The following is a 12,814-nucleotide window of genomic DNA, read 5'->3' on the forward strand; positions in this document are numbered from 1 at the left end:
TGAGACATGAAAAAATAACTATACATTATGCTGGGCCTTCTCAACCCTTTTTGCAAAAATAAACTCACTGGTGTTGACTAGTACCAAAAATAAGCCACTAAATACTCTATACAGTTGAAAATAGGCCATGTTTGAGTAACTTTGGCTAATTTTCAGCTTGTACAGCACTGTGTAATTTGTTGGTGGTTAATAAATAAAGGATAATAATAATAATAATAATAGTTGCCTTATGTTTGTCACCCCATTCCCTCAAGATTGTAAGCTTGCGAGCAGGGCTCTCTCCACCTAATGTATCGGTTCGTCTTAGTCTGTCAATTCTTGTGTTGTCATACCCCTTATGTATTGTATATGTATTGTATTAAGCGCTGCGTAAATTGCTGGCAATATATGAATAAAAGATAATAATAATAATAATTATTTGTTGTATGGCTAACCCAGGCCAGGATGTAAATATTAACCGACTTTTACTTCATGATATCTCTGTGAGAGTCTACCTGGTGTACAGGGAAAATATGCACTAGTCCAGGTTGCCATTCTCCTCTGTGCTATGTTCCTCCTCACAAGGGGACAGTTCATCCACAGAAGTCTGGTTAGTGATCCCTAGAAAAAAGGCAGTTGAATGTAGCATATTGCTTTTTAAGATGTTTGGATTGCTAAATAGTACTTGGATTATAGCTTTCTATATCTAGTGGTTCAGAGAGACTCTATACTACTACTTATCATAATAATATGTTTCACTATATGGTGGTGCTCATTCATCCACTACCAAAAGACATGGGAGGGAATCTGTTGTGATAAGCGGAAATGTAAAAGCACATATCCAATCTTGGGAGTAGATGAGGAAATCTCCAAGAAAATTTACAGTATTCATTTTGGCAAATATATAACCCCATAAACATAATCAGGAGCCCTGCCAACCTACTCAAGGTCATTTTGAACGAACAAAAGAAAGACAACTTTAGCAGCACTCGGGAAGCAATATAAAGTTATGACAAACCAGGAGTGACTTAGCTTTAGTAAGCTAAGGACAACTTGAAATCAAGACCAATCCTTGAAAAATGACATGTTTAATAGAAGGATATCAAAAGCTCTGCTTTTGAGAGACAAAAGGCAGGATTGAGGGAGGGAGACACACAAAACATATTTGTTGTAGTAATCTAGAGGTGCTGCAAGTATTTTTCCTGTGTGGTAATATGTAATTGTGTTATTATTGTACAGCGCTACGGAATTTGATGGCGCTATATAAAACAATAAATAATTATTATTATTATTTCATATACTGTATGTTGCCATCTACTGTCCAAATAACATGATGCACCTTCATCCTTGGCTTATACAAGTAATAAAACCAGGCAGTGATTTTATAGTTACTATAATGGATATGGTAAATAGTAATTTTGGATAACTCAACAAAAACTGTTTAATTAACCTAGAGATGAAACAACGTTAAAACAATGTTTAGTAAAACTGCAAATGTAAATATAACAAAAGCATTTCAAAGGGATGGTAGGATTTCTCACCACTGGCTGCTCTTTCTTTCCATTTCTGTTTGTTTTCCTGAATATACTTAGTCCATGCTGTTCGGAAGCTGTTCAGGTCAGCATTAATGTCTCCTAGTTCCGCTTGCTCATCTATGGATGGCTGCCTCCACTGAGAGCTATACAATGAAGAAAGAAAGATATTGATTTCATAAAAATACATTTAATGATAATAATACCAATAACACTAATAACAAAACTAATTATAATAACATCATTTTAATACAGCTAATCTGTTTAGGACAAATGCATTAACAAATGCATCTCCTAGCATCGGTAGAAGGAAACAAAACATGAATATGAAGGTCAAACAAAGGGAATGGGTGGTAAAGCAAGCCAGACCTTGACTGGTTGACAGGAGCATTTGGCTTGTTCTTGCTTCCTTCTTCTACTAATGGAAGAACAATCTTTTCAGCCACATCTGTCAGTACTGAGAAAGTAGGATCAACGATAAACTCAATGAACCCTGTGAAAGAGAACAGGATGTTTCAGCAATTTGGGTCCTAAAGGAGCTGGGTAATACAGATGCCCATTTCATGTTTTTATGTAAGGACCAGTAACTTACCTATCTGAGACTGAGCCACTAATGTGGCCTTGCGATCACATAGAGGAGAAAAGGGCAGTCCCATTTCAACTTCTTTGTCGCCCTAGGGGAAAAAAATAACGTTTTATATGATATTGTACTCAATGATTTAGGTTCCGTCAGGAGCAAAAACTGACTTGATCGAGCTGGCTACGGAGGCTGCTGGCTGTAAACTTATATTACTCTTATTAAATATAATGTATGTTCTTTCTTTACTTCACTAAGTAAGGAATTGTTCCTTCAGTGCCAGTCAACAAGGGAGGAATGAGTCATTCTTTTTGAATGGGCCACAAATTAATCTAAAGTACATCATGAAATATTCAGAAACCCATGACCAGTTAATGTTGGAGAATTTAAAGTTAAGAAGTATATACATCATTTATTTATAGATGCTGGTGGTACTTACCAGAGGGTAAAAAGTACTATGGAGCAGGTCTTTATTGTTCTTATTAAACAATTATTAGCTCCTAAAAGTTGTTTCACCAAATCATCTCCACTGGTCAACAAACTGTTAATGAGCGTGTACCACCTTGGACGAAAGGCTCCTACTTCTCTGGGAACAAGTCTGACATTTTTATTCTCTCTTTAATATTCTCACAATAAATGTATTACATCTATGAGTGACAGAGCTATAAGTAACTAACTTCTTCTATATTTCATCAGAAACATTTGCTCCAAATGGCACTGGAACTTAATATATATATATATAAATATATATATTTCCATATATTAATATATCAAAATATGAATATATATAGGCTGTACACAGAGGTAACAGGTCAGTGGTGGCAGAAAAATCCTGATAGAGGGCTTAACTATTTTGGAATAAATAGTTCCTGTTTTTTTTAGCAATACTAAAAATGGTTCTTATTGAAATTGACTATCCGACCACACTCTTCCAAAACATAATTTGTAATTACGGTGTATCCCTCCTCCAATCTCCCCTAACCTCCCCTTAAAACCAAACGAATTGAAAGAAATAAAATCCGAGAAAAACAGATCAAACTATTTTTCCACATACACTATGGCACTGCATGCCACTAAGCACAATACCACTCCTTGAGAAAATTCTTTACAAGTCCAAAGTTTTACTTGGAGGATAAACAAAACCAGAGAGATATACAGAAAGGAACGGCACTTACGTGCACTCATGAATAGATGGGTAGTTATCTGTAAATACAACAACCATCTGCAGGTGTCCAGTTCCCCAGTTAATAGATCAACATGCCATAATGGTTAATGGGTACCTTTTGATATCTATTATGATATCTCATTACATAGAGCACCATAAAAAAAGGAATACTCATGTAGACACTACTTGAGAAGAGAGATTTGTTTTAAATTATAAGCGACTCAATTATCAGTGAATAGTAGCTGAATAGACACTTTAATACAACCTATACTGGGAATCTGCAGAATCTCACTGAATTCCCCGATTAGTGCTTAAAAATGAAACTAGAGAGACATTAAAGGGTCTTCGCAAACATCAATCACTGTTATTTCTTCAGCACAGGAACTTCTTAAGCGCTTTTGCAAAAGCGGATTATTTTAACAATCATTTTATCATGTTTTACATATGCGGTATAATAATGATAATAATTTTTTTGCATTCTCTGGCTGGTGATTTTTATAATGTACAGTTTTAATTCAAAAACCAAGTGGCTGAGTAATACTTTAATGTGCAGTAATAACAGCAAGACTACCAGCTTGGTCTATTATTAACCATATGAGTAGAATTAAAATACAGTTATGAGTATTTTAAAGGCAAAAGTATCCCAGAAGTTTGGGTAAAGATATTTTTAAGGAATGGTTTAAAGAGGGGAATAAATAAAACCAGGGAAAAGTAGACCATGTTATCGAAAATAAGAAAAAAAAATCTGACAACTAATTAACTGTATGGTAAAGTACATAAAGAAATGACCCAGTTATGCTTAGAGGGCATTGCATGGCTCCCGTGTGTCCTGGTTATCAGGGGACAGTTACAATTATTGGGCACTGTCCCGCTTTTATGGATAGCAGGGATCATGGGCCAGTTGGGGAGATTCTCTGATCTCACCTGAACAATCCATAGAGGTGCAAAAACAGTTTGAGGTTTGTGCTGTTGTAGTGCAGGCCTCCATTGCACCTCTACATGACCACCTTATGATGTTCTGAAGCTCACTGTTGGCTCTTTAAGTATGGTGGGTGGGTTGATGGCCCTTCCCTGACCATGCCCCTTATGTGTCTGGTCAAGTGGTCATGTCCCCTTCTTGGTCTACCCATGCCAACCCAAACACTGGTGTTCCAATAGGTTCTGCTCTTTGGGATTCTATGTTGTTCGGTGTTTCAACTAGCTTGCAATTTAGTCAAATGTCAAGAGATAAATATGCTACTAGAAGGAATGACTTATCGGTAAACCAAGAAATTACATGATTAGTATACTGACTTTGATTTTTGTGGTCACAAAGTAACATTTCTAAGATGTCTGTAACAGGAGGATTACTGATATTCTTAGAGCAAACAGGAAGAGGACGATATTGTACTATTGTAAACCATAAGGAACAGAAATGGAGCAGAGGCTACTATATGCTGGGAGCCAAGTGAAAAAGTGGAGTATGTAGATATACTGTATACTAGAAACAATAAGTAGTCTTTGCAGACTAATGTGGTTGCTGGGACAGTGGAATATTTAACAATTCAGATAAGTAGATTTATTTGTAAAATAAGTCAAATTTCATTCCAATCTGCAGAAGAAAGTTTGACAATTTGTTATATTAAGTTCAAGAATTTAGGAACTTTATTTAGGTTTTTTGAAATAAATACATATTGACCTTACTCTAGACACTGGGATTCTGGGAAGAAATTATCCATTGGGTTGCTATAAAGAGAGTGGACATCCCCATATCCACCACCTGTTGATATCAAGTCTCATTACGTTTCAGTATTCTGTCCTTACCTGTCTAAAAAACTCTTCCATGAGCAGTTTGGTCCAGCGTGCATGCACCTTCCATTGCTTGGTTGGATGGCTGATGTCTGCAGCGTGAAGCAGTAGCGAAAGAGCCTTTGATTTGTCAATGCTGAAGGAAAATGGAAAGCTTGGATAGCTTAGTATACAACAAATGCCCAAATTTGCCCCAAAATTAACTAATTTAAAGAAAATGTTATGGAATATGCAGCCTATTTAATACTAAAGACCTTAAACTCCGTATTACTATTTTATAGAGATCTTTCTACGGTGTCTATTAGCGTCATATTAGCTGCACCCACGTCCACCATTGCTTATATGAACTTCTCAAATTTGTGACCACTAGCAGCCTCCTCCTCCCTATATATTATATACAAAGCCATTCATTTGTATTCTTTCATGTGTTTTTTAACTGGCATCAAAAGCCATGTAGTTTGTGGAGGAAATTTTGTTTCTGTTTTTGATTGCTGAAATACAACTCACACGATCCTCTTCTAGAACTTAATTAGGGTCAATGATGTTGTAGACTAAGCCGTTTGCTTTCTATTTGTCATATAGAATATACCTAAAATTGCACCAAGACAATATATGCCACAAAAAAGATAGGTTTGATTCCTAAAACTGTCTCTTAAAGCCTAAATTCCCCAAAACCAATGGTACATCTGTGAAGTGAGCTGTTTCTGTATAGAGGCCATATATAAGTAATTCCATTGGATTTTTTATGTTTACACTACTATATATATATTAGATGGCTAAATATCTAAGAAAACTAAGAAACTAAGTACATTTGATGCATTAAATCCCAGTTCTCTGTGACTCATTTTGCAGCCACCATTCATATCACATAAAATATTATCTCAATTTTACACTGAACTTTAAATGAAGGAGATTCAAAGTGTATTAAACATTACATTGTAGTTCAATTGTTTTATAGCTATCACACTATGTAATACTGAAAGTTCAGAGCTGCATTCCATCTGATGAGAAACCCTCTCAACTTAAATAGTTCTTGGAAGCATTTTAAATAAACTCTTTAAAAAAAGTATCAGCGAGATCTCAGGGCCAGTTTCTTGGTAAACATAAAGTCATGTAGAGTGGAAAGGTTATTTACTACGAGCCATCTTTAAAATGGTAGAGCCTTTGTAACACGCAGCGCCTACCCTGCAGCTGTAGATACTTTTCAAATGTCGCATTTCAACTATTAAAGACATCAGCTCCCATCATCAAAAAATACATTGTTTCTACCCCGGCATTTTGCCTCAGAACCTATATTATTTTTTTTACTAATTATGTAAAAAATGTTTAGCACTCACGTCTCCAGCTGCTGCAGGGATGTCTTCATGGTTTTGACTTGCTGAAAGTGACAAGACATGTCTGTAGCCAAGACCATCTCTATGACAAGAGACCTCAATTCTCTAATGAGAGAAAAAAACTGTCAGTATTTCCTTATTCCAAAATCCATTGATGTGCCGCTATGTATTAGGAAGAGGTGAAGAGAAGTCCCATGAGACCCTCTAGCGGTAAACACAAACACAGTTTATATGCAGTTATTCAATCATTTCTAGAACTGAATGGTTTTTGTCTTACTAGTAGAAAAAATACCAGCTGTGTGTCTACCTAATATTTAAAGTAACCCTTGTGTCCCAGTTGAACAATTTCCCAGGTGTACTAAAAATGTAAAATATTGATGTGAATATACTTCAAATATATTTTTTCTTATATTAATTCATAGGGGCTAATAGTTGTGCCACACATATATTTAACATTTCTTTTTCATAAACTTGTGTTGTGTTTGCAATAGTTTGATATCCATGAGAGAAGAGTATTTTTGTGTATTTTTTGAAGAAAGGTCACTGAATTATGTAACAATTAAGGAACCTTAGGCTAACTTACATACCTTCTTTCCATCAACCTTTTGCAATTAGATATCGTTTAGTAAATGAATAATCAATATCATTGGTTCACTACACTTACGTGAACTCATCCTTGGTAAGGTTGACAAAAATGTTCATCTCGTCATCTTGCATGATACGATACACTGCACTAACATGGTGGTTCTCCAGAACTGACCGGTCATTGTAAAGAATGGCGCAGTCCGACCTGCAAAGAGAGGCACAATCATTAAGTCTGTTAAAATGATTTCACAATATGGAAAACAATTTGATTTCTCGTATCGTTCCACAATCAGAACGGCCTGAATAGTATCTTAACTGATCAGACCTATTCAGCCCATGCATTACTACTAGATAGCTAAATGCTATTCTGGATAGCCCTAGGTTTAGACATATGGGAGAATATATCAGGAAGGAAGGAAAGCTTACAATGTATGTATAGGCTGCATATGTATTGGGTTAGTATGGTGTATTTGGGGGTTAATCTAATGTTTCCCATGTGCATTGAGTTTGTATTTGTCAAGGTCCTGTTGTTAGAAAGTTAGTTTGAGCTCAAATCCCAGATTTCAACATCCTTACTATTTAATCAACATTCCCTAATGATGTTATACATTTTCTCTTCCCTACATATTGCACATATTCACTGATGGTTTTTTTTCACTTGATAACGCCAAAGTTTCATTGACCGAATTGCTAATGTGTGAATACTATGTTAATTATGTGAATTAACCTTACAGGACCATCGCTTTAAAGGGATTCTGAATATACAAGGATCAATTTGAATTACTAGTCAAAATTAAACCGTAGGGCAGACTCAGCCTTTCATCACTATTTATCAGCTCCTCCGCTGGCCCTTGAAGTTAAAGAAATACTAAAGTAACCACTAACCTTGCCATATGTGCCTGGTGGGGCTCACACACTGTGGTTCCAGACACTCTGACCTACATGATGAATATTTTAATAATATATTGGTTGTACTTGGCTAGTACTTCTTGAACACAGGTGACTCAGACGAAATTGCTGAATCCCCAAGATTCCCCTTACAAAAAATTACTGCAGTTTTTCTGAAGTAATACTGCAGTTTTTTGGACATGAAAAAACTGCAATACTGCACTTTTACTGCAGTATTACTGCACATTTACTGCAGTTTTACTGCATTTGTACTTCACGGTACTGCAGTATTACTGCACATTTACTGCACTTTTTTTTTTTATATTGCAAACCTACAGTTGTACTTCAATGTACCGCAGCTTTATTGCATTTGTACTTCCGTACAAAAATAACTGCAGTAAAACTGCAGTACAGTGAAGTACAAATGCAGTAAAAGTGCAGTAAATGTGCAGTAATACTGCAGTAAAAGTGCAGTATTGCAGTTTTTTCATGTCCAAAAAACTGCAGTATTACTTCAGAAAAACTGCAGTAATTTTTTCCATCACTATAGTATAAAATTAACCTAAATCATGCATCCCACTATAGAGAAGAGCATGTGCTGCCTAAACACTGTAGTTCTGCAGTTCCTACAATATTCTTCAGGTATACTTCATTAATCGTCAATGTCATGATCAGCCCACCTGCTATTACAAAACTACTTACCAATCTTCCGACATTCCTGATTACTCCTTTTTTGGGGGATATTGTAAAGATTTGATTGTTTTAAAACTATATAAGGAGTTCTTCCACGTAAAAGCATATACGACATATCTACATAATTAGTACCATTGCAGATTGAGCTGTACTATAAAAATATAAATATTAATATCAATATAAAAAATATTCCAAAATATTTTTAACATTTCCAATGCTCAGCACAGCAAAATGTTATCACTTCTGATGATGATTAGTATGTCTGGATGAAGGTTTAGTCTGCTCCATCCTTATACTAGCTATTTCTGTCTATGTAACGCCTCCAGTATAGTTAAGATATACAGCCACAAAATGGTTAACATATGGTAAACTTTTATTTGAACTACCAGTGCTTGATGTGACCCTACAAATTTTCCATCCTTAGTTATGCCTGAGCCCGAATAATCCATGGAAGCAGACATCTGTAGTAGTTATTAGACTTGGGCACCAGGGGGCTCTTCGTGTTCGTCTTCGTGCTCGTCTTCGGGGAAAAAAAAATCTTCGTATTCCGCGAATATTCGCCCGTTCCTGTCTTCTCTTCGGGCGAATATTCGCGGACATTCTTCGTGCTCGTTTAATCTTCGTTTTCCTCCTGGTTGCCTAGCAGGGGTTAATACGGGGTTAATAACACATCACAGCAGCAGCAGCTGCCGTGAAGGTACGTGTGTGCAGCTCTATTGGTCGTTTCGGCAGGGGGCTGGTCTGGCATCAACGAGTGAATTGCAGAACTGCAGAATGCACTTCATTCGTTGATGGCAGGCGAGCCCCCTGCCGAAACGACCAATAGAGTTGCACACACATACCGAGGTGTACTGTCCATAGATGTTTAATAAAAGAATAGGGAATATTTTACATTTTTAAATTGATTTTGGACCACTTTACATGCCTAACATTTGCTACCTATTTACAATGGCATACTTTGCAACAACCCAACTTACTTATTGGACAGGACTGGAAAATAGCAGGACTGTCCACCAAAATCTTGGGTGTGTTGGCAGGTATGCTGATGGAAAAATGTTGGACAAGAACTAAAAAATAGCTTAGGGTTAATGTACGGTTATGTTTAAGATTAGTAGCAGTGCACTGGTTTGGTTAAAGATGGATTATGTCTAAATAATAATAATTTAATTTTAATGTTTTTTTTTTAAAAAAAATAGGGGTTTATTTAAATGTATTTTAAAGTTAGATTTATTATTTAGTACTTGATTATATTTATTAAATGTTTATAGTAGCGTTACCTACCGAGCTATAACTACCTATGTGTATTTGCATTTTGCATACCTAGTTTAGCTAAATTAGATGGGACAGGACTGGAAAAAAGCAGGACTGTCCCTGAAAAAGTTGGGTCTGTTGGCAGGTATGTGGATGGAAAAATGTTATAGGGTGAAGTGTGAGTTATAGTGTTAATGTAATGCTATTAGTGAGTGAAGGCCAGGGCAAATAACAAGGAAAAGGTCCTTGTGTTTTGTGCATTGTAAGTGTGTGTGTATGTGTGTTATGTGTGATGTCACTGTGTGTTATATGTGTTATATGTGTTATTGTGTGTGTTATGTTTGGTTGGTTGTGTATCAGAAGGAAAATAATGAAATGGAAAAGGAAATGGGAAAGGCAAATGAGTGGGCAATTGGCGACCCGCTCACCTGTTTCACCCCAGGGCAAAGCACCCAAACACTGTCAGTCTTAGACGTTTGGCAGCAGACTTCCAGAGCTCAGACACAAGGCCCTAGCGTAAGCTGGCCACTCCGGCGGAGGTAGCAGGCGTTGCCACACCGCAAACAGAGGCAGCCAGGGGGGAGAAACTGCCCTTACCATTAGGGACATTTTGGGCATGACTCTAGCCAGGAAGCGAACTGGCAGAGAAGAGATGCTGGCACCACCACCAGCAGCAGCATTGAAAAGGCGAATGAGTGGGCAATTGGCGACCCACTCACCTGTTTCACCCCAGGGCAAAGCACCCAAACACTGTCAGTCTTAGACGTTTGGCAGCAGACTTCCAGAGCTCAGACACAAGGCCCTAGCGTAAGCTGGCCACTCCGGCGGAGGTAGCAGGCGTTGCCACACCGCAGACAGAGGCAGCCAGGGGGGAGAAACTGCCCTTACAATTAGGGACATTTTGGGCATGACTCTAGCCAGGAAGCGAACTGGCAGAGAAGAGATGCTGGCACCACCACCACCACCACCACCACCAGCAGCATTGAAAAATTGGAAAGGCGAATGAGAGGGCAATTGGCGACCCGCTCACCTGTTTCACCCCAGGGCAAAGCACCCAAACACTGTCAGTCTTAGACGTTTGGCAGCAGACTTCCAGAGCTCAGACACAAGGCCCTAGCGTAAGCTGGCCACTCCGGCGGAGGTAGCAGGCGTTGCCACACCGCAAACAGAGGCAGCCAGGGGGGAGAAACTGCCCTTACCATTAGGGACATTTTGGGCATGACTCTAGCCAGGAAGCGAACTGGCAGAGAAGAGATGCTGGCACCACCACCAGCAGCAGCATTGAAAAGGCGAATGAGTGGGCAATTGGCGACCCACTCACCTGTTTCACCCCAGGGCAAAGCACCCAAACACTGTCAGTCTTAGACGTTTGGCAGCAGACTTCCAGAGCTCAGACACAAGGCCCTAGCGTAAGCTGGCCACTCCGGCGGAGGTAGCAGGCGTTGCCACACCGCAGACAGAGGCAGCCAGGGGGGAGAAACTGCCCTTACAATTAGGGACATTTTGGGCATGACTCTAGCCAGGAAGCGAACTGGCAGAGAAGAGATGCTGGCACCACCACCACCACCACCACCACCACCAGCAGCATTGAAAAATTGGAAAGGCGAATGAGAGGGCAATTGGCGACCCGCTCACCTGTTTCACCCCAGGGCAAAGCACCCAAACACTGTCAGTCTTAGACGTTTGGCAGCAGACTTCCAGAGCTCAGACACAAGGCCCTAGCGTAAGCTGGCCACTCCGGCGGAGGTAGCAGGCGTTGCCACACCGCAGACAGAGGCAGCCAGGGGGGAGAAACTGCCCTTACAATTAGGGACATTTGAGGCATGACACTAGCCAGGAAGCGAACTGGCAGAGAAGAGATGCTGGCACCACCACCAGCAGCAGCATTGAAAAGGCGAATGAGTGGGCAATTGGCGACCCACTCACCTGTTTCACCCCAGGGCAAAGCACCCAAACACTGTCAGTCTTAGACGTTTGGCAGCAGACTTCCAGAGCTCAGACACAAGGCCCTAGCGTAAGCTGGCCACTCCGGCGGAGGTAGCAGGCGTTGCCACACCGCAAACAGAGGCAGCCAGGGGGGAGAAACTGCCCTTACCATTAGGGACATTTTGGGCATGACTCTAGCCAGGAAGCGAACTGGCAGAGAAGAGATGCTGGCACCACCACCAGCAGCAGCATTGAAAAGGCGAATGAGTGGGCAATTGGCGACCCACTCACCTGTTTCACCCCAGGGCAAAGCACCCAAACACTGTCAGTCTTAGACGTTTGGCAGCAGACTTCCAGAGCTCAGACACAAGGCCCTAGCGTAAGCTGGCCACTCCGGCGGAGGTAGCAGGCGTTGCCACACCGCAGACAGAGGCAGCCAGGGGGGAGAAACTGCCCTTACAATTAGGGACATTTTGGGCATGACTCTAGCCAGGAAGCGAACTGGCAGAGAAGAGATGCTGGCACCACCACCACCACCACCACCACCACCAGCAGCATTGAAAAATTGGAAAGGCGAATGAGAGGGCAATTGGCGACCCGCTCACCTGTTTCACCCCAGGGCAAAGCACCCAAACACTGTCAGTCTTAGACGTTTGGCAGCAGACTTCCAGAGCTCAGACACAAGGCCCTAGCGTAAGCTGGCCACTCCGGCGGAGGTAGCAGGCGTTGCCACACCGCAAACAGACGCAGCCAGAGGGGAGAAACTGCCCTTACCACTAGGGACATTTTGGGCATGACTCTAGCCAGGAAGCGAACTGGCAGAGAAGAGATGCTGGCACCACCACCACCACCAGCAGCAGCATTGAAAAATGGGAAAGGCGAATGAGTGGGCAATTGGCGACCCACTCACCTGTTTCACCCCAGGGCAAAGCACCCAAACACTGTCAGTCTTAAACGTTTGGCAGCAGACTTCCAGAGCTCAGACACAAGGCCCTAGCGTAAGCTGGCCACTCCGGCGGAGGTAGCAGGCGTTGCCACACCGCAGACAGAGGCAGCCAGGGGGGAGAAACTGCCCTTACCATTAGGGACATTTGAT

At 40.3% G+C, this 12,814-nt stretch overlaps 1 protein-coding gene across 1 annotated transcript in view; it reads right to left on the reverse strand.

The window, feature by feature from the left end:
- Positions 1–517: 517 nt before the first annotated feature.
- The window catches only part of LOC149285282 (dual specificity calcium/calmodulin-dependent 3',5'-cyclic nucleotide phosphodiesterase 1B-like), a 124,381-nt gene continuing 112,084 nt past the window's right edge, over positions 518–12,814 (reverse strand). The window contains exons 8-14 of the mRNA XM_089495554.1: positions 7,040–7,165; positions 6,379–6,480; positions 5,057–5,177; positions 2,104–2,185; positions 1,881–2,004; positions 1,521–1,657; positions 518–600 (exon numbers count right to left, since the gene is read on the reverse strand). Of these exons, the coding sequence (XP_089351680.1) occupies positions 518–600; positions 1,521–1,657; positions 1,881–2,004; positions 2,104–2,185; positions 5,057–5,177; positions 6,379–6,480; positions 7,040–7,165 (775 nt within the window). The remainder of the gene's footprint in view (positions 601–1,520; positions 1,658–1,880; positions 2,005–2,103; positions 2,186–5,056; positions 5,178–6,378; positions 6,481–7,039; positions 7,166–12,814) is intronic.

The sequence above is a fragment of the Sceloporus occidentalis genome, unplaced genomic scaffold (genome assembly GCF_023333645.1).
Source record: "Sceloporus occidentalis isolate IW3139 unplaced genomic scaffold, rSceOcc1.0.p SCAF_82, whole genome shotgun sequence".
Taxonomy (NCBI): domain Eukaryota; kingdom Metazoa; phylum Chordata; class Lepidosauria; order Squamata; family Phrynosomatidae; genus Sceloporus; species Sceloporus occidentalis.